Source organism: Diceros bicornis, chromosome 2 (genome assembly GCF_020826845.1).
Source record: "Diceros bicornis minor isolate mBicDic1 chromosome 2, mDicBic1.mat.cur, whole genome shotgun sequence".
Taxonomy (NCBI): domain Eukaryota; kingdom Metazoa; phylum Chordata; class Mammalia; order Perissodactyla; family Rhinocerotidae; genus Diceros; species Diceros bicornis.
In genome coordinates this window covers 32,767,555-32,790,386 of record NC_080741.1, presented here as the reverse complement: position 1 = coordinate 32,790,386, position 22,832 = coordinate 32,767,555, and the positions used below count along the sequence as shown (strand labels likewise).

At 36.2% G+C, this 22,832-nt stretch overlaps 1 protein-coding gene across 3 annotated transcripts in view; it reads right to left on the bottom strand.

Annotated features, from left to right (window-relative positions):
• Window positions 1-746: 746 nt before the first annotated feature.
• Window positions 747-22,832, bottom strand: part of CMC1 (C-X9-C motif containing 1) — an 82,463-nt gene continuing 60,377 nt past the window's right edge. The window contains exons 1-3 of one of the 3 annotated variants that reach the window (XM_058554127.1): window positions 9,157-9,326; window positions 4,410-4,500; window positions 747-1,023 (exon numbers count right to left, since the gene is read on the bottom strand). In XM_058554127.1, the coding sequence (XP_058410110.1) occupies window positions 903-1,023; window positions 4,410-4,500; window positions 9,157-9,307 (363 nt within the window). In that variant the 5' untranslated portion in view covers window positions 9,308-9,326 and the 3' untranslated portion in view covers window positions 747-902. Of the gene's footprint in view, window positions 1,024-4,409; window positions 4,501-9,156; window positions 9,327-22,832 lie in introns of those variants that run through there. The other 2 variants (XM_058554133.1, XM_058554141.1) reach the window with 2 other exon arrangements.

Genomic DNA, 22,832 nt, shown 5'->3' with positions numbered 1-22,832 from the left:
ATACATAAAATTTACTTACCTGGAAACTGGTCACAATGGCCATGGTGAAGATTTAACAGCTCATGGGAAAAAAAAGAGCACCTTTTAATATAAAAGCTCACCCTGGGACCAAATTATTGCATTGGGATAGAAACTTTTTACACTAGCTTCTGAAACCATTACTATGTTACAAAATGGTCATTCACTTATAAAGAAGACATCTCAATAAAAGATTAAAATATTTTCAGTAGCCAAATTAACAGGTCAAAGAACATAATACCTTTTAGCAAATTTTCTATCAAAGATGTAAATAAAATTAATTCATGTATCTCCTCATCTGTGTTTCCAAATAAGTCTTTACTACTACTAATAACAATAACCATTAAAGAGTATTTGCCATGTCTGAGGCACTGTGCTACACATTCTGCTTACCTGCAATACTCAGTTAATCCTCACAATAATTGTATGAGACTTATTTCCAGGGTTGCATAGCTAATAAGTGGTAGAACCAGGAAGGATTCTGGTTCATAACCATTCTGCTTTACTGCCTAGTTATTAACACACTGAAGGCTGTCCATTCCTGCTTTCCTTTGGTTACTTGTGGCCCCCATGATTAGCCATTAGTCTATACACTGGAAGAGAGTAATGTAAGATCCGTATGAACCCTAAAAATCAGTATTACTGTTATAGAACTATCGTTGTGGAAAAAAGAAAAATCCATGATGATCAGGCAAACCATATCCCATTTCACTATTCCTATCCCATTTAATGAACAACTTGAAATTTTTTTAAAAATCTTTATTTCAGATAAAATTAATATTTCCATAATTTAGGATAATGCAAACACATTTCCTGGAGTCTTATTTCAGGTGATTGTGATTTCCATGAATATTAGAGTTCTTGAGTATCACCTGAATATTTGTCTACATGCTTGTGGGAAGCTTCTGTAGCCTTTTCTTGGTAGGAATTCCAGTTTTTCTAAATTCTTCCCTTTCCTTCAGGTATTCCATTTTGCATTCTTCATAAAAGGTTGGATCATTATAGCTACAAGAAGGAAACGAAAATCTCATTTTAAAATGAATCACTTGGCAAGTATTTAATGTAAGCTTACTTTAATAATATTCAGACATTCAGGTCATCATGTACAATCTTTAGAAATAGATTTTTAGTAATGGTCATAAATTCATTGTAAACATTAGGCTACCAAACTAGTTAAAGAAAAGAAAAAAAAAAAAAAAACTAATGTTCTTTTTTGAATAGCACTGTCCCAGAATAAAGCAATGAGAAGTACAGCACTTCACCTCAAGGAACCCATGGTGTTACAGAGCAGACAGGTAAAGACTACCTTACAATTAAGTATACAAAGCGCTATAATAGAAGTATAGCCCAGTGCACCATGGAAACACGGGGAAGAAGTCGGGGAGAGGGGAGACGTCAAGGGGAAATGCATAGGTTGCATTTTGAAGGACCAACAGAAACCCATATAGAAGGCACACGTGGAAAGGCACCATAGAGCATGAAGAACTGCAAGTAAATTAGTACCACTAAAGCAGATTATGCACACAGGAGAAAGGCCTGAGATGAGGCTGGAATGGGCAAAGGCCAAATCATGGTCCACTTAAGCCATACTAAGAAGTTAAAATCTACCCTGAAGGCAATGGGGCACTATTAACAGCAACTGTAAGATCAGCTATGAGTCTTCGATGAATCTGACAGCATGTGGCAGACAGGCTAAAAGGGGGCAGCAAGGTTAGAGGCAGGATGTCCAATAAATAAACTATTACAGTAATCCAGACAAGAAATGATGCAGGCCTAGGCCAAAGGAGTTGATGCAAAGGATGAAATGGATCTGGGAGAGATTTAAGGAAGTCAATAGGAAATAACCAATTAGAGTTAGGAGACAGGAAGATTCTAGATTCTAGACATCTGTATAATTCACAAAGACACAGGATGCAGGAGGAGTAAAAGGAGCTGAGTTCAGTTTTGGACTTGAAAAAAGCAGCAGAGAAATATCATGACCTATAGGAAGGAACTGAATCCATGGGTCCAAACTGACCTTTCTTAGACTTGAGAAGAGAACCAGGGAACCCACTTTAAGGAACAGCCTAAGGAAGAAAAGGCTGAGAACAAGTAGGTAGAGAAGTTGGGGAAATGACAAAGCTTTAAATAGGAAGCCAGATAGAAGGGAATTTTAAGCAATTTCCAGAGAGAGGTCACGTAACAGAGAAAAGACTGAAAAGATATTCATTGGATTTGGCTACTATGAACCCACTAGAACCTCTAGGAAGAGCACTTTCAGTGGAGTGAGGGCAGAAATCAGACTGCAGTTAACTGAGGAATGAATGGAGATGAGACAGAAATAAAGGAGCAGAAACCATTAACATTTCAAGATGTCACTATGAAGAGATGAGAGCAGGTAGTGGTTACATTCATTTCATGGAATGTCAATAGCAAATAACAAAACAGCATTTGCTTATTCAAAGATGAAAAATACTATTTTTTAGAGTTATGCTGAGACAAAGTCGAGTAAAATTCTTCCTTAGTAACTCTCCATTTACTTTCAGCAAATGTCACATCCCTTTGTTTCCTTCACTGTTTCTCTCTCCTCTGAACAAACAGAAACAGCCTCCTCTCACGCCTCCTAGGCCCTCCTCCAGAATGGACTAGAACCTATTTTCCTCCCTTATTTCTAGGGGGTGAGAGATGGAAGAATATTCAAATGATTAATATTCAGATAACAAAAGCTAATAAATACAATAAAAAAAGAGCTAACATTTATTACCGTGTGCCAGGCACTGTGGTAATGTGTTTACATATAGTAGACCTCACACCTACTCCGTGGGGAATAATTATCCCATCTTACAGTGAGGAACCTGCCGGAGGTTGCACAGCTAGCTAAGCTCTGGCTGACCCAGAAGTTAAGCCCAGGCTGCCCTCTCCACAGTCCACGCTCCTGTCCACTCTGCTCTAGTGCTGCCCTGTCTAGAGGCAGGGATAATTTGTCAAACTAAGAATAACAAATTATGATGATTGAAAGTGAGGTGTAAAAATTCTTTAGTCAATATATAAAAGAGAATTTAGGGGGCTGGCCCCGTGGCCGAGTGGTTCAAGTTCTGCGCGCTTCACTTCAGCAGCCAGAGGTGGCAGGTTCAGATTCAAGCGCGGACCTACTCCACTGATCAGCCGTGCTGTGGAGGCATGCCACATACAAAACAGAGGAGGACTGGCACAGATGACAGCTCAGGGCGAATCTTCCTCACAAAAAAAAAAAAGAGTATTTAACCAATTCAGTCACAGAAGTTTAAGAGATTCATCTATTCATTAAACATCTCTTGGGAGCGCTAGGGAACAGAAGTGGAAGAATAATAAGTCACAGAAGGAACTCTTACTCCTCTATAGTAAACACTTAGTGCAGGTCCTGGACCATAAATAAGGGCTGCTATTACAATTATTTTTATTTACTATTAACTTGAGAAAAAACACGTGAACTTAGAGTGTGCTTCTTCATCTATAAATGCAGATATTAGTTTAAATAATCTCTAAAGTCTTCCAAGTACAGCATTCAAAAAGAATCCATAAATTTATATGTACATTATTTGTTATCAAAAAAGAAAACAAATATAAGATTCAGATAATCACTACTTTCTTTTTATCTAATTCCCTAAGAAGTATCAAGCCATACTGACATATATGCTTCACAGGCTAGGGAAGCAGAGTATGAAAGGAAATAAGGGCTTACCAAAACTACGATCTCACAACTATCAATCAACTATCCTTACTCAAGTATTGCCCACTACAGTCTGTCAATAACGTGGGTAATAAAACGTGGGGAGACAGAACAAAAAGCACCTGCATTCCAAGAACTTTGCATCTTTTTACTTTAAGATTCAAGGAACTACAAAAGATCAGGGAACATAGTTAAGCATTATTTTAAAAATTAATTTGATTTACTTCAAAAATCTAAATTTGCCTTTGTATCCTTCATTTGATTTATTGCAACTTTCCTAAGAGTTAAATTTTATTACTCCAAAAAATCATAAGGCTGACAAAGGTCTTAGAGATAGTCTAATTCAGTATCTTTTCATTAGAAGAGAGAAATAAACTCATCTAATATATTCTCTAGATCAAACTGTTCATGAAAAGGAATTTGGTAAATCACGTGAAAAATCATATATTTTTGTTTGCTGACCTCATAATTTTAATCAGATACAATGCTGACACACAAAACCTGAAAAGACCCTTCATAAATATGTTATGCTGCTTTTTTTAGAATAATGTTTAACAAACTGAAATTTTAGACTCAACAATATGACGATTTGGTAGGGGGAAGTACAGAATATATTGTATGTATTGAGTTAAATAACATACTCATACCTCCTACATATGTTACACACACATACAGAAGCATCAACACTGGGGTAACTACTTACTGAGCAGTTAGACATTCTTTCAATGCAGAATTTTCTTTCCGGCATTTTACTACCATAAGGACTCCCGAGTCCTTGCAACATTTGGTAAAATCTGAAATAAAAAATTTGGAAGGAAAAAAATGACTTGTAATTACATCAATATAATTTTTAACAGCTCTAAAATATTCATTAATTTAATACCTATGACCTGAATTGTGCTTTGCACACAGTACATACTCCACAAAAGACGTGAACATGAATAAAAGGCAGAGTGAGCTCAGGGTGGTTTACTCTGTACAAATAAAGAAAGAGATTTGAAAGGAGGGAGAGAGGCCGGCCCTGTGGCTTAGCAGTTAAGTGCGCGTGCTCCACTGCTGGCAGCCTGGGTTCGGATCCCGGGCGCACACCGACGCACGGCTTCTCCGGCCATGCTGAGGCCATGTCCCACATACAGCAACTAGAAGGATGTGCAGCTATGACATACAACTATCTACTGGGACTTTGGGGGGAAAAAATAAATAAATAAATAAAATTTGAAAGGAGGGAGAGAGGACCTCTGAGATAAAGAGTGAGGAAGCTTCATGGAGACAGATGAGATGTAGACAAAAAGTAGGATTTCTAATAGAGAAAAAGAGTATATTCTAGAAGAAATGAGTAAGAAGAGTAAAAGGGGAGTTGTTTCCAGACATTGGCATCTGGTGTCCAGTCTCTGCAAGTCTTCTCCTGATGGCATCAAGACACTCCCTTTCTTTAAGACAACCCTGCCATGGTGCCTTAACTTCTGATAACTGGATGGGCTCCCATTCCATTCCCAAGTCAACTCTTGGATGCCCCAGAAAATTCAAATGGCTTTCCGTCAAATTTCCATTCTGGCAGTTTGCCTTTTAAATTGTACTGGCCCCCTTGGTATCCTGCCTTCTCAGGGTCTGAGATCTGAGGACCACCAACTCAGAAAAGCCTGGTGCCATAAGCCACCCATGGCGGGACCACTTGCTAATCTGTCTTGTGTTAGCTTTGGGTCCCAGACTCGGTCCTACTTTCTCCTTCCAGAGGACAGTGTGCTTTGCTCCCCATCTTTTGTAGCTACTCTCCTGAACTACTCTGGTCCTTCCTCCCGACCACCAGCTGCTCTAGTTCCAGGCTCTCCCACATCCAATCTGCTGTTAAGTAACCAACCATTTCCATGTCAGATCTTATAATATGATATCATCCTCACAAAGAAGCTGTAGGCAAAAAAATAATAAATGTTTCCTGAATATCATCTATAACTCCTTTAAAACAAAATTATCAAGATTTCCCTCTTGAGCTATGTGTTACCCTTCCAATTACTAAGGAATATAATTTATAATCATCTTAAAGCAAGCAGGTAATTTTAGAAGTCTCCATAAAGACATACATATTATATGTAACAAAAAGATTTTTAAACCACAAGCAAACTGGGAATGACTGAGATTTGTTAAATGCATAAAAAACTCATTAGAGGGACTCTGCTGAGACAAGAGCCCTACAGCATAGATATTATATCTACGGCAGCATCATAGCATACTTTGAAGGATCAAGGACAACAGATGCAGGAAATTACTTTAATTCAAATAATTTAATGTGGTTGGTCACATTAAATTATGGGTGACATGTAATAGTCCACTTCAAAGACACATAGGATTTGCTTCCTTTAGCTGCCTGTTAACTAGTCTCAGCAGTCCCACCATTTGCTCTCTGATTCCTGAACCTAACCAGGTATCTTTCTTATTCCAACTACAAATGTTCTTGTTCCTCTCTGTGCAGATGTGCTGGGCACATGGTCCAAATCAGACTGAGGGAATTTCCTTTGTGCTTTTTGACTAAGGACCCCTACAACTCAAAAAGGCAAAGCAGACTTAAACAATCAGCTCATTATCAGTGGAGAGCCTGAGGAGTGGCCACATGGCTATCATTAACTTTTTCACTCTGGAATGTCATCAGCATTCCTATATGCTAATTTTTCTATTTACAGCATGATATTAAGATTTCCTTTCTAGAAGCAAGGATTATAATCCCAAATAAAAATCAAGACATGGGCAATCCTCAAAGGGAATATGTACATAAAGTTAATCCAGAAGTGACTAAATCCGGCTAAGGGCTTCTTTAAGGGAATTGCCATGTTCGATACTGGGGATGAACCCCGGGCTGATTCCTCTGCGCCACATTACCCTTACTACAACCTCGCAGACCTGCACCAGACCAGTTCACTCAGATAATGTCTAGAAGAAGGATCATTAGCATCATGAATTTTGCCTAATGAAAATATGCTAGTTGACCAAACCCCAGTCCTTTTCTGGAAAACACAAAAACCATGGCGATTATCAAAAGTCTGCTTTATGAATTTAACAAACCCAATACTTTCACACTTGAGAAATTCACAACAGAATACTTAGGCATTGCATTATTTTAAGATTTGTTTTCCCTAATATGAACAAAAATGTCCTTAGGAAGGAACTGATGCAAGACGGCATTTATGTGTTCTGATCACAATAAAGGCACAGTCTATATATTTTCACACTTGTCCAAATCTCTTCAGGAATAACTGTGACTGGCCTAAGCCTCAAGCTGTTTGTAAGGTTTTTGTCACTTGTTTAGCAACAAGATTTTAATGAGGATCTTTCTTTCATACCACATTAGCATACATTCATAAAATAGTGATGTTGCTAATACTGTCAACTGATTTCTAAAATAGTATTCTGAAACAAATCCAATTTAAATTGCTTCTGTCTTTTAATGTTAATGTTAAATGTTAAAAAGCTTGTACACCCGTTTATAAACAATTTAATTTTAATTACCATTAAAGACTATGAAAATAAAATTTCATTCACTTAAGTATATCTTAAGGTAATGCAAATGAATATCAATAAACAGTGAGACTAGAGATGATCAAAAGTTATTCCAAAGTTTAAAGAAATGTGCTTAAAGACAGCATTCAAGAATTTTTTCCTTTAAAATATCAAAAACATGAGATTCTATCTTTCTTTTGTAAACCCTCATTTCTCTGAAAGAAACCACTTAGTACTATATAATAAACAATTGGTAAAAATACTCTTTGGGTATAATAAGATTTGGATCAAGTACATCTAGGAAAAACAGAAAAGAGATAACTTTAGTCTAACTAAGTCCTAACTTTAGTCTAAGATAATGGGTGAAATAATCCTATTGTAATTAAGTATAAGTAGTCTATATAATTTCCAGTTTATATAACAAAAAAATTTTTGGAAGCCTCTGTATAACAGCAGTAAGAGAAATAATGGATTGGAATTGTTTCTAACTCATTTAATTTATGGAACTTTTGAATATATTTTAATATTTAAATAACCCCCAATAATAAGGTTTCTTAATTAAGCCAAGGATAAGAATTTATGGAGCAACAACTGTGCATGGAAATAGAAATACTAGGTACTTGATGTTTTACACTTTTCATTTAGTCAGTTTCAAACAACTTATTATTTTGCAAATTCAGTTATCAGAACTAAAGCATTCAGTGAAAGATAACAATTTAAAAACATACCGGGGTGGCCCCGTGGCTTAGTGGTTAAGTGCGTGCTCCACTACTGGCGGCCTGGGTTCTCATCCCGGGCACACACCGACGCACCGCTTGTCCAGCCATGCTGAGGCCGCGTCCCACATACAGCAACTAGAAGGATGTGCAACTATGACCTACAACTATCTACTGGGGCTTGGGGGGGGAGGGGAGGAGGATTGGCAAGAGATGTTAGCTCAGAGCCGGTCTTCCTCAGCAAAAAGAGGAGGATTAGCATGGATGTTAGCTCAGGGCTGATCTTCCTCACAAAAAATAAATAAATAAATAAATAAATAAATAAATAAATAAATAAATAAATAAATAAAAACATAACAAATTAAAATAAATAATCCCCAATGTCTCATGTTTCTGACTACAACCATTCCTTCATATCTCTACTAATTTATAATTTTTTAAAATCCTAGGCTTATGAATTTTTATACAACCACCTTTAGATATAGTACTTATTTCTAACTTTCCAGTACTTTTATTTCCTTAATTGGTAAAATATTTATAAAGTACCTATTTTTTCCCAGCATTACAAAAAGCAAAAATACTTATGGATACCAATACAATTTAGAATTTTAACATATAAGCTATGTGTAATATTTGTGTGACTATATAGTCTATATATTAGATGATGAAACCACATTAACGGTTTCACCTTTAAATCTGGAACTTCAATTTAATCTAAATGAAAAACCTTTAGGAAGTCCTCCTTATCAAAGACCTGTAGTAGGGCAGATTTTAAAATCACTCTAAATTCATAATATATGATCAACTCTATAACTGGAAACCTTAAGCATAAAACTGTTCCCTTATATAGAACTGGATAAGAATAAAAACAGAGATGTACTTTAAACATGACATATAAAAGAGCTTTTGATCAGTTATTGAATCATAAGAGATTTTAAAAATATAAGACTAAAACTGATACAATTTGGAGAGGGTGTAGGTAGGTGCCGACTTTTAGTAAGATTTTCCTTCAGACAAAGGTGTCTGCAGTTTTAAATTTGTAATATAAATTAAAATCTAAAACTAATTTTTCTCAGGAAAAGCAATCTTTTAAGTGAAGACTACCATCATGCACAGTGTAATGTCAGGTCCCTGCAGACAACGCCTAAGTGCTGTGCAGCTCTCAATAATCATCATCCCTTCCAGAAGCTGTGAAGTCAACAGTGCCTGAAGACCACAGGAGGTCACCCTCAGTTTTGAGCTCACCAGCTTCAAATGCAGTGATGAGGCCTGAACCAAGACAGAGACAATGAAGACAGTAGCACGTCCTCTTCTTTGTAATGACTGCTCGGCTGAAGGAAACCAAGGCCACACAGCACACCACTCTATATAACCAACAGCATGAACAGTATTTCATGTGAGGGAGTTTGTAAACAGTTCTGACTTCATGTACATTCATATATACAATTTAGTAACGAAACTGTAGATTTCTTTGCAACCTCTGAGTCAATGATCCCAGTAGGTTGATGTTTGGAAAGAATCCAGTCCAATCCAACCTACAGACAAAGCCTAATATTATAAATAATTCCAGACTGGAACAAGAAGCTAATTAGGACAAGTTTGATTTGTTAAAACAATTCAAAAACTTTAAGTATATCAGTGAGTATTTGCCAGCAAAAATTCTAACAACAACAACAACAAAATTCCATAGACAATTTTTCAAGGGATCTGTAAAACTAATCGTTCAAATGGAAAAACATAACATGCAGAAATGACAGTATCTTCCACAAGCCACATACATTAAAATAGTGGCTTCTTCACTGCACTCACACCTTTAAAACTGTTCCAGTTTCCAAAGGTAAATCTAAAATACTGCAGATGGAAAATCGCCAAATCATATTGTCACCTTAATGTTTAAGAAGAGATCCAATTGTAAATATTTCATTAATTTTTTTCCTAAATTACCAAAGTTGAATGAAAAAGAAAAAAAATCACTTACATTCCTGCCTTCACAATAGCAACAACAACAATAATAACAGGTAACACTTTTTGTGTTTACTATGTGCCAAGCACTGTCCAATGAGTTAATTCAGGTTTCACAGGTATTAACTGATTCAATAAATTAAAGTTTTAATTTTTTCATATATTCTCTCAGTACTTATCCATAGGCTCATAAAATATCATTCATTCATTCAACAGACAATTTCAATGTACTCAGCACTGTGTTGGTTCTAGGGTTTCCACGCTGAACAAAACAGAGAGGGTTCCTGCCCTATGGGAGCTAAAAACAATCCCTGAGGAAGATAGTTAAAAAGTGCTAACAGTTGAGTTTGACATCTGCTCTGAGAGGGAAGGGGCAGGGAGGGTGCTGTGGAAGCACAGAATTGGAACTCCAAACCTATTCAAGAGAGACTTCCCATGAGAAGTACTTCTAAGCTACGATCTATACTGAGCTGGCTAAAGAGGAGGAGGAAGAAGGTACTGGACAAAGGGAGGGGAGGCAGGAGTAGAAACAATAGGAAAACTGGTTAGGAAGTTAGTACACTAATCCAAGCAGGAGATAGCAAGGGGCTAAAAAAGGCCAAGGAAGTAAGAATGGCGAGAGTAGATGACTATAACTGAAACTTGACAGGATTTGGGATACAATTAGTTATGAGGGTAACAGATGAAGGAGTCAAGGATAACTCCTAAATTCCTTGCTGGGTGCAGTTTGATGACTTAAAAAACACCAGAAAGGGGCCAGCCCGGTGGCGCAAGCAGTTTTTTAAGTGTGGTGTGCTCCGCTGCAGCGGCCCGGGGTTCGCCAGTTCGGAACCCGGGTGCGCACCGATGCACTGCTTGGCAAGCCATGCTGTGGCGGCGTCTCATATAAAGTAGAGGAAGATGGGCACAGATGTTAGCCCAGGGCCAGTCTTCCTCAGCAAAAAAAGAGGAAGATTGGCAGATATTAGCACAGGGCTGATCTCCTCACAAAAAACAAACAAAAAAAAAAATACCAGAAAAAGAACAGCATATGATGTTGTTTTCTTTTGGTGGGAGCCAGTGGAGGCAGATGGGGTAAAGATGATGACAACTTTAAGACATGTTCAGTAGGGGGCCTGTGAAGCATCCAAGCAGAGTTGTCCAGAAGGCAGTTAGCCATATGCGTCTGAGCAAGTCTGCAGATAATGTTTTGATAGAAGTAACTCATAAAATAATGAAAAGAAAAGAGGCCCTATGCAACACTGAGGAATACCAATATTTAAGAGTCCAGCAGAGAGAGAGGAGACTAGAAAGACAGGGAGGACTATGTGTGGCATTACAGAAGTCAAGGAAACCAAGTGAGTGACCCTCAGTATATAACCGCAGTCCACTGGACCCAATTTTAGTTTTTGTGTTTCTTTTATGAGTAGTTCTAACTATCGCAAAGATGATATTTCATGACTTTTATTCTTTTTTAGAGGCCTTCCAAAAAAACAAAGAAAATTGACACATTTTGGAATATAATAAACTATTCTATCTTGCAATTATCATATAAATTCATTGGATCATGATCTTTGTAAAGCTAAAATACAATATAGACTCTTAATGATCTTATTTTTCCTACATCTTGAAACACTTTACTGTGTCATCCTAGGAATTATTTCATCATGACTCATCAATTTATTCCCAACGATGCTAAAAATGACTAAAATAATAAGAAAACAAAATGATGGAATCACCTGGAAGGATGATGCAACAGTGAAATAAACCATTATTACATCAGTTTTCTTATTGTATTGCCTAATGTATTACATCACTGTTCATGAATATACAGTCATGTGCCACATAATGATGTTTTGGTCAACAATAGACTACATATGCAGTGGTGATCTCATAAGATTAGTACCATATAGCCTAGGTGTGAGGTAGGCTATACCTCAGGTTTATGTAAGTGTACTCTATGATGTGCGCAAAACCACAAAATCACCTAACGATGCATTTCTCAGAACGTGTCCCCATCTTTAAGCAATGCATGACTGTATAAAAGTAGTCTTTTTGTTTTTTGCTTTCCTTGAGCACAGTTGAGCTTTGAGATTTTTTTTTTTTTAACTTTCTGTGTTAGGTAGAATAATAGCCCCCAAAGATGTCCAAGTCCTAATTCCTGGAACCTGTGAATAGGTTATATGGCAAAAGGGAATTAAGGTTGCTAATCAGATGACCTTAAAATAGGGAGATTACCCTGGATTAACTGGGTGGGCCCATAGTAATCACTAAGATCCTTAAAAGTAGAAGGAGGAGGCAGAAGAAAAAAGTAAGAGATAGAGATATGATAATGGAAGCAGGGTCAGAGAAATGTTATCTTACTGGCTTTTAAAGACGGCAAAAAGGGAACACCAGCCAAAAAATGAGGATACCTTGTTATGGACTGAATGTGTCCCCTCAAAATTCATATGTTCAAACCCAACTGCTCCCCTGCTCCCCCACCATGGGATGGTATTAGGAGGCAGGACCTTTGGGAGGTAATTAGAATTAGATAAAGTCATGAGAGTGGAGCCCTCATGGATGAGATCAATGCCCTTACAAGAGTCATGAGAGAGCTTGCCTCCTCTCTCTGTTCTCCACCATGTGAGAATACAAGAAGTCAGCAGTCTAAAACCCAGAAGAGGTTTCTCACCAGGACCTAACCATGCCGGCATCCTTCCAGCCTCCAAATATGTGAGAAATGAAGTTCTGTTGTTTATTAGCCAGCCCCTTTAAGGTATTTTTGTTACAGCAGCTAGAGCTAAGACAGGCCTTTAGAAGCTAAAAAAGGCAAAGAACTGGACTTTCCCATAGAGCCTCTGGAAAGCTCTGCCAACATCTTGATTTTTAACTCAGTAAGACCTATGTCACACTTTTGAACTACAGAACTGTAACATAATAAATTTGTGTTGTTTTAAGCTACTAAATTTGTATAATTTGTTACAACAGCAACAGTAAACTAATACACTGCCTACAACGGAAGAAAAAAAACTGACAAAAAGATGTTTCACAATTATTAGACGAATCAGAAGATGAATGCCAAGAAACCAACAGCAGTACTCTAGACTCTAATGATGGTGAAATTGATTGTATATCATAGACTCTGAAGCTTCAGATGACAATATCCGAGATGAACTTTCTCAAAATCAGGAACTGATGAGTAAATAATACATTTTGAAGGACAAAAAAGAAATATGGTATTCTCATCCCATCAGTCATTCAACAGGAGGGACTTTTCATGCAGTATTATATAACAAGAACCTGTACTATCCTGTGCTAAAGGACATATGGCAGTATCCATCCATCTTTTATGATATTTGTGTGCTGAAATTTACTTGATCCAAATGTGAAAGGCAGGTGTATAAACAAAAATGATTAGAAGGAAACAGTATTTATGGTATGTATAAGTCTAAAAAGGAAAATGTTTTAAAATTAAAGAGCAAAAAAGATGGCTATTTTCTCTTTAACAAAATTAGTAGCCATCAACATTTTCAAAAATATTGCATTTTAAGGATGCAAGTACAAGAAGAACGAGGATTAATGGTAAACCAGAACCTATTAGAGATGTGTTTGAAATCTGGAGCCAGTATTTACAAGACAGATATGTTCCAGGTTCACGATGAAGAGTTAGTTCCATTCAAAGGACAATGATCATTTCAAATATAAAATTTTCAAAACAGAGAGACATGCGGGGAATGGCCCAGTGGCACAGGGGTTAAAGTGCACGCGCTCCGCTTCGGCAGCCTGGGGTTCGCAGGTTGGGATCCTGGGCGGGTACCAAGGCACCGCTTGTCAAGCCATGCAGTGGCGGCGTCCCATATAGAGTGGAGGAAGATGGGCACGGATGTTAGCCCAGGGCCAGTCTTTCTCAGCAAAAAGAGGAGGATTGGCATCAGATGTTAGCGCAGGGCTGATCTTCCTCACAAAAAAAAAAAAAAGAGAGAGAAAAATGGAATAAAAATTTGGGCTTGCTATGTTTAATCCTTACTAAAATTTCTAAAGTCACTATCCCTTTGTTCTTTTCTACATTTTTTAAATATGATTTTAAAATATAAAAATAAATACATAAAAGGCATCTGGGACAGTTTGGGTTAGAGAAGGAGTGGTCATTAATGTCAAATGCTGCTGAGACGTCTACTAAGATATGGTTCCTAACTTCAATGTGTTTCTAATATAGTGGCAGACACACGCAGGAATTCAATAATAATACCAAATAGTTGTGTCTTCATTCAGTCAACTTGGGTTTGTAACACTCTAAACCTTCCACTGTGCACATGTGACTACTGGGCACTTTAAATGTGGCTAGTCTGAACTGTGGTGTGTCGTAAGTACAGAACACATACTGGATTTTGAAAGCCTAGGATGAAAAAAGTAATGTAAAATATCTCAATAATTTTTATATTGATTGCATGTTGAAAAGATAGTATTGTGGCTATATTAGATTAAATAAAATATATTGAAATTAATTTTACAATTTTACATTAATTTCACATTTTTTAAATGTGGCTGCTATAAATTTAAAATTATAAATATGGCTCACATTATATTTCTATTGTCCAAGAAAACTGTCTGCAATGATGGAAATGTTCTCTACACTTACTAATAGTGTAGCCACTAACCACATGTGACTACTGAGCACTTGAAATGTGGCTAACGCAACTGAGAAACTGAATTTTTCATTTTAATTAATTTTAATTAAATTAAATAGCCACATGTGTCTTGTGGCTATCATATTGGACAACGCAGCTCCAGACATTTTTAGTTCCCTCTACTTCAGGTGAGATGCAAATAGGCACCTGGTGATGAGCTGGCTATTGCTTCACAATTTGAAATTTATGATCATTTAGGCTCAGTAATCTTCCTTATCTTCACTTAAGGCATATTCTTCTATCCATTGATCTTTTTAAGCCTATTAAAATACCCAATCAAAATAAAATATTTAAGGAAATAAAAACTAAGTATAAATAATCTTTCAATAAACTTGAACTGCTTCGCTGGTATTCAACACAGCTGAATAAATCAATCAATAAATTCTATGAGGGGCCAGCCCAGTGGCGCAAGCAGTTAAGTGTGCGCGTTCTGCTGCGGCAGTCCGGGGTTCGCCGGTTCGGATCCCGGGCACGCACCGATGCATGCGTGGCGGCGTCCCATATAAAGTAGAGGAAGATGGGCACGGATGTTAGCTCAGGGCCAGCCTTCCTCAGAAAAAAGAGAAGGATTAGCATCAGATGTTAGCTCAGGGCTGATCTTCCTCACACAAAATAAATAAATAAATAAATAAATAAATAAATTCTATGAATGAGTGTAAAATTTATAATTCTGATTTTCTACTAGGCTCAAGTTGATTTACCTCACCCTTTTATTTATAAAGGTGGTTTTGTTAATCTCTCCCATGACATACACTGTTGTGTCATTTCTTTGATGCAGATCTAAGGTTTTGACACTTCCTTATCATAAATCATCAATTCTTGAGCTTAGTCAGGGTTGTATTTAGAATTTACCCAAAAACAAAGTTCAAAAAACATTACATAAAATTTAGGAGTTTAACTGAAATTAAAAAGTTTGAGAGGAATACTCAAGATTCATTATTTTCATTTATTAGAATATAAGTTTAATGGGAAGAAGACGTGATTCCAACAAGCAGCCCTTAGTATGAAGCGCTTGGAACAGAGACGATTTCTATTTATGGGAAACCAAAGGGCAATGATACATTAATGTTGAGCAGGGTCTAAAATGGTTCTTATTTCTCCATTAGAAGAAACTGTCTTATTTCAGGCGGCCATTTTTTTGTTTTTCTATTTTCTCATGTAACTTCGTCATTTTTTTGCAACGTATTTAAAAGTGTTAATAACAGCAATAAGAACAAAACGATAATGGCAATTAAAATATACTGAGTATTTATTATGTACCAGGCACTAACTACACTGAGTACTTTACATTTATTAGCTCATGTGAATTTTACAAAACACTACCAGATGAGTACCATTATCATCTTCATTTGCCAGATGAGAAGCTGAGCTTTAAGTAGGCCAAGTCACATTTCCAACATCACAACAGTGTGGCACAGACTGGCCTAGAACCAGGCCTTTTTAATTCCGGAAAAATACTTTTAACCACTAATTTGCTCTGATGTTACGCTACTTAGCAATCAACTAAAATAAATAACATCAGATACCTCACTCTCTGGGTCCACACCCCATTTTCCAGAATTCCTGTAAAATATATTTAAATACTTAAAATAAAGATTTTACACATTAGAAAGTGGCTTCTCCAAACAGTATATAATGAAATGCTAAATTGTGTGTTTCAGATTTTAAGTGCTATTAGAATTTGAAAGGTAGACATTAGCAAAGCCTAGTACAGCCAAGAAAAGCACCAAATCACCCCATCTTTTAAAAAAGACTGCACCTATGAGATGCTTTAAGTCTTCCCAAATAGAATTCACGAGTATGATTAATAAAGACAGAGGTGGAGGATTCAGAAAGTAACAAAGCAAGAGAAACATAAGTGAAGGAGTCTGTTTTATACCATACATTTTTGATACATGTTCCCTCTTTTCTCCCCCTACAGCCTTCAAAGTTAAAAGATCTATTCATTAATAGGTACTGATCAAAGCAACCAAAAAAGACATTGGCACATTTCTGAATATGGAGACTTCTGGGCTTCCCTGCCATCTCCTGGCAGGTGCTCCACCCTCTCCTATCTCCTAACAAAAAGTAGGATCACAGAAAAGTAGGACCAATAGTTTTAATAATGCAAGTAATGCAAGCAATAAACTAACCTGCTGTACTACTTCATTCTTGCAAGTGTTTTACAGCCTATTCTGGGGATGAGTATGGGCCAACGGTGACCATTAACCACCACCCACGGAAGGTCCAGGAGAGGACCTGCTGCCTTGTTCTCGACTTCTGGGATGGAAATGGTTAGAGTGGGAAGGACTGTAGATGTTACCTAATCTAAACTCGTACTCAATCCAGAAAGTCCTTTCTAATCCATCTCATTGCTTAAACACTTGTAGTGACACAAAACTTCTCAGCTCACAAGGTAGCCAGTTCCTGTGTGCGGGGGGTGGGGAGGGAGAGGGGGGCGGGGGGAGTGGGTATTTGAAGGATTTATAGCCTGAAAAAAATGAGGGTAAGTCTAATACTGCCTCCTCATTAAACACTATAAGAAATAACATTCTCATTCTTTTCTTTCTCCTGGTGCAGAGCCAGTGTGAATGCTGCTCCCTCCTCCTGGTTGGATGTGGTTTCCAGACTACTGACAAAACCTGGTCACTCTCCTCATATTCTGCTGGTTTGTCAAATTTATTTATGTATTTAACACCTTGCTTTGCTGCAAAAAAGATGTGAAACAGCTTGGCATCTCCCTTAAAAAATAGCATCCATAAAGACAATAATTTCTTCAAATCCAAACACAATAGGCAATTCAAATATAAAAATAACTATGGCTATGTCTTTCTTTTTTGTTTTATTTTTTTTAATCTTTTTATTTTATTTACTTATTTGTTTATTTTCGTTGTTGAGGAAGATCAGCCCTGAGCTAACATCCATGCCAATCTTCCTCTTTTTGCTGAGGAAGACTGGCCCTGAGCTAACATCCGTGCCCATCTTCCTCCACTTTATATGGGACGCCGCCACAGCATGGCCTGACAAGCGGTGCATTGGTGCGCGCCTGGGATCCAAACTCGGGCCACCAGCAGCGGAGCGCACACACTTAACCACTATGCCAGGGGGCCCCGGCTATATCTTGCTTCACAAAAATAAATATATAAATAAGGTTGTGACTTGTGAGGAATTACTAAGAGAATGACATATCACTAGCCATTCCTCATCTTGTCGTTGCTTGGCTGAAGCAAAAAATATTTTTACATAAGTAAAAAATAGCCTTTGACACCATTAAAAGCCACTTTTCAGCTTTCTTTTAATTTAACACAGTCACACCAACAGCCAAAGTAGAAATACTATACTATGCAGTAATCAATACTATGCAGCCACTAAAAACAGGGCAAGGATAGGGGAATGCTCTTCAAGACTTAAAGTGAAAGAGCAAGGTGCAGAAGAGTACCTTATAGCATGTTACCATTTCTGTTTAGAACACACACACACACATAATACACCTGTGTGGATGTGTGTATACATATGTATCAATATAGACACACAGATGTTTGTGTAAGCACAAAATGACTGTGGAAGAATATGTCAGAAACTGGTCATCGTGGTTGTCTCAAGAGGAAAACTGGGGGTCTGGGGTCAAGAATTGAAGGAACACAAATGTACTGTGTTTTGGTAGTCGGTACATGCGTCAACAAAATGTAATAAAAAAAAAGAAAAGAAAGTAATAGCTTTGGGTGGAGGAGAGTGGAGTTCAGACAGTGGAATGCAGATAAGAGGAGCCTTGGCTTTGATGAGCCAAGAAAATCCTCTCTCTCGATTTTTTTCCTAAGCAAGCCCTCTTCCCTCAATGCCACTGAACAACAACTGGGCAGGGAACTCGTCTATATCTCACTGAGAATAATCCATTCATCATCCTCTAGGGCTATTTCTGCATGTATGGCTTAATTTCATTAAACGTTAACTGTTCTCAAATACAAATTTGGACATTCCTTTTCACAAAATATACAGCTACATAGATCCTACTATTCCCACCATACCAATATCAAGTGAAAAGCGCTCTTCCAAGGTAAAATGACACCATCAGAAATCACACTATTGGCTTTCTTTTAATTTAACACGGTCACACCAACTGCCAAAATGGAAGAAATTCGACAATGATAACGTGCTACCTTGCTAATAAGTAGGTCCAAATTCTCAGTTTTAAAGAGAAAAAAAGAATAAAGGACATGTTATGCTAAATTTAATTAGACATTTAGTAGGTGTAGTATCTCTGGTTAACAAGGCAAATTGATCCTTTCAATTCTGGCTGCAGTTTATTTAAAGACTTTACAATTTTACTACTTAAGAGCAAGTCCTATGGAGGTGTTATCTCACCATTTATATTTTCACAACACTTATGATATTGCTATCACACTCTTAAAATAAATGAAAAGCCCTATGCCACATTTCAGACAATATAATGCTACAGACTCTATTTCTATTTCTGGAAATAAACATTAAAATAATTCTGTATTGCTCACTTTATTCTTGTAACGTTGAACATAAAAAAAATACTACAATGTTTTTTTTTTGAGATCCAGTTATACTTGAAAAGCAAAGGTTTTAATCACTTGGTTTTAAAATTAGGCATTAAAAATATATCATATACAATTCTGACAACAATAGCATTTTATGACAAAATTATTATGCTTTTAATTTTCTATTCAATTGTGATTTATTAGCTTGCTACTTTAAAGGTTAGTCTGTGTACAGAATGAATTTAGTGGTGCATTTAATGAGACAAGAAGGTAGAAGGATGAACATAAAAAGATTATTTTACATTGTAGTGCATGAGCTATTTGATAATTCTAACATAGTACAAAAGAAAGCTTCTCCCTAGATTGATCATGGTTCAGTTAACATCACTGAATATCTAATACCTCCAACTCAATTAATTCTCACCTGATTAAGATCAGACTGATATTCAAACTAAATCATCTCTCCAGTCAAGTAGAAATCAATATTTCTGATTTTACTTTTAAATTACAATAGAAAATAAAATGAACGCATCTTCAATATGCCAAGAGTTGCTTTTCTATTCTAGTCTACCATGGCATGGATAACACAGTTGATTAAAGAATTATTCTAATTTGAGCACCAATATGTTGCAGAATCTGATTAATTTGAACACAGAGATGGAATAAAGTAATTAAATATGTCTTATACAGGGCAAATAGAAAATTGACATAAAATAAATGTGACTTCTTTAAAACAAACCTCACTGTTTATCAGCTCAAGTAGTTAGGAATACAGTTTTATTAAATATTGATTACTCACAGAGAAGAGTCATGTTTCAGGCACAGATATTTATAAGGTGGGCAAAGAAACGGTTCTTTTTAGATCATAGTCTTTTCACCACTGCCACCTCCAAAAAGCAAGCACATACCTAAAGACAACTAAATTATTTCTAGATGACTTTTCCAGAAAAAGCAGGACATACTGACCTGTCCTTGCTGAGCAGGAAAATTAGTGACTCCTAAAATAACAAAATGCTTACATATTTGTAACTCTTACTACTAAAGAGAACATGAAATAGATTTTCCTCCTCTTTCATTCCTTAATTCCATTCAAATTTAAGATGGAGGAGAAAATAAAGCTAAATTATTTGTTGGATTAACTGAACAGAAAGTATTGTTTTGCTTGTTAGCAAACTCAACAAATTCAGATGAAAATGACAGAAGTTTTTCAAATTTTAAACAATATATTTAAGAAAGCAAAACTATGGTTAAATGTACTATATTAGAATTGAAAATAATAATACAATTTTGAGAGTACTTACTGTGTGCCAAACGTTGTGCATCATATATATTTATTATATACATTATGTATATATAATATGTAAAATACTTTATATAGAGATATATTTTATATAAAATATAATTTTATATTTATTATACATTTTTTAAACCTCACAAAGTAGGTTATCACTATGTACTAAATAATTCATCAGTGTTACTTTACATGTGTTTTTTCTGGTAACTTAGATATATCACTTCATAGAAAAGAATATTAGGAACCAAGAATTACGCAAATTAACCTGGAAACACAGATTTCCAAAATTCATATCCTATGAGAAACAGCCATACATGTTACTTATAGACCATAACTAAGGGCATGAAAACCAAAATTTGTTAAGATATGCTACTCCCAAGACTTGTAGAATCTGAAGCTGGGGCTGCTTATATAACTTGGATGTGGGGCTATCTGCATGTTATATACAAAAGGACAGTCTTTAGTTTCATGAAAGGCTCTGTCCTATTTTTCTTGAACCACACAGACATCTGTTTGATTTTCTTACCTATGACTGAAGCATATTTTCAGAGAAATATTTCTCTAATATCTACTATTATATAAAAATAAATAAAATAACAGTGCAAAGACTGTAATAAACCAGTGCATGTGCCCCATGTTTAAAGGGGCAGCTGTTACTTTATTCCAGGTAATCGTTTGCCTTGCAAGAACAGAAACACAGCATTAGCAGATCTGAGGATCTATATTTTTTTAAAGCTGGAAAATTTTGTTTTACATAAAATCTCACAGTTTTAAATAGTTCAGTTAACTTTGTGAACTAAAACAAAGCTAAATTTGTTTTCCAAGACACTGCACACAGGAAAAACAAACTATGTCTGCATAACGGCTCCTGGATGAAGGCTGATGGTCTGTGTCATCAGCTTGAAAGGTTTTCTTGAACATTTCAACTGTAGACTAATTATGCACATGTGGTTATCCCTTCAAAAACTACTATCACTCACTTGACAACTACTAAAAAGCATAAGTCTCATAGTTATTCTAAAGAGCACTTAGCTCTAGAAGCAGAGAAATTAAATGGGGAAGGTCCCACTTCAAACTACCCGATCTCTAACTCCACAGGCTTCCCTTCCATGGTCCTGTGAGGCCGTCTCAGTCATGATGGATATAGTATGTTTACTTCTCTCCAGGAACCAACAAGAGGGAATCAAAATGGGTCCTTAATTAAAAGTTTACATTTCCTTCAGGCCCACCCTAAATGTAGTATGTATCAGCGAAACCTCTCAGATTGTATGCTCCAAGAGGCACTGAGGTAAGAAGAATGTTTCCGTTGAATGGATGCTGCTTCATAAAATAAAGGGGTTTCTTTTCCTCCTCTATTAAACTACCAGATATTTAGTAAGCTAACAAACAGTTTGTTTGCTGCCCTCAAGAAGTCTCTAATAGAGCAGCAAAACAATGACACACTTAAAATTAAACAATACAAAATAAAACAGCAATTGTGGAAAAATGACAACAGATATCATATGGCAGTAAAAGACTGATTGCCCAAGGAGGGCACGTGCAATGACTGACAATAAGATTCTGGAGGCGGAAGGGCTCACTACAGGTTACTAGAAAGGCAGTATAAAATTGAAAGCACTTTTCCCACATTTGCAAAGACGGATGGAAAAGTTCCAAGAAATCTATTAATCTGTGAGAAATTGCACATATTACAAATGGTGAAATGAATAATTGTTTAAAATATTTCTAATAATTTTACATTGTCAGAATCCAATATAACAGCTGTTAAATATACTCATGCAAAAACATTACGACAAAATCTAACAGGTCAAAAACATGGCGCTTGGTCTTAAGAAGCTACTTATTAGACACTGCTTAATAAGAATTTTCTTTGTTCTGTATTTTATTAGTAACTTTGATTAAAATAATAAAAAGCAAATTAAATTATAAAATATTTAAAATAAAAATCAAAAAGGATTTGGAAATTTTCTGTCATGAGAACAAAAGAAAGTAGAGAAAGTGGCTGTCACAGTCTTCTTTGTTAAATTCCACAAAGAATATTTTTAATTTTAAAACAGAATGTCAACAGGGTTGATTGAAATAAAGAGAAATAAATTAATGCTAAATAATTACTAAGGAAGTTTTGTTTATGGAAATGAATAATTCAGTGTTTTACAAAGTAAATTCAAATAGCAGCTGCTTTGCTGACATTAAGCTAAAAAGAGCTTTCTCAAAATGTATAAACTTTAAAACTAGAGAATCATCATATTTCTTACGTCAAATAGAAAAAAGTTATTTCCTAAGTCTTCTGGTTTTAGTATAAAATATTACACGGTTACAACGGTAATCAACCAACCATCTTAAGGAGTCTTAAGCATTTCATTTTTCATAGGAAGTATCTGTCACATTCTAGTTAACTGAATATATGCATAATTCCTGGCATGTTAAGTCTTATAACAGCTAGGAGGAGAGAAGAATTCAGATTTATAACAATCTGTTCCCAACTCACTTGGTCCTGGATTTTATTCAGATCTCAAAATGAATCCTATGGTT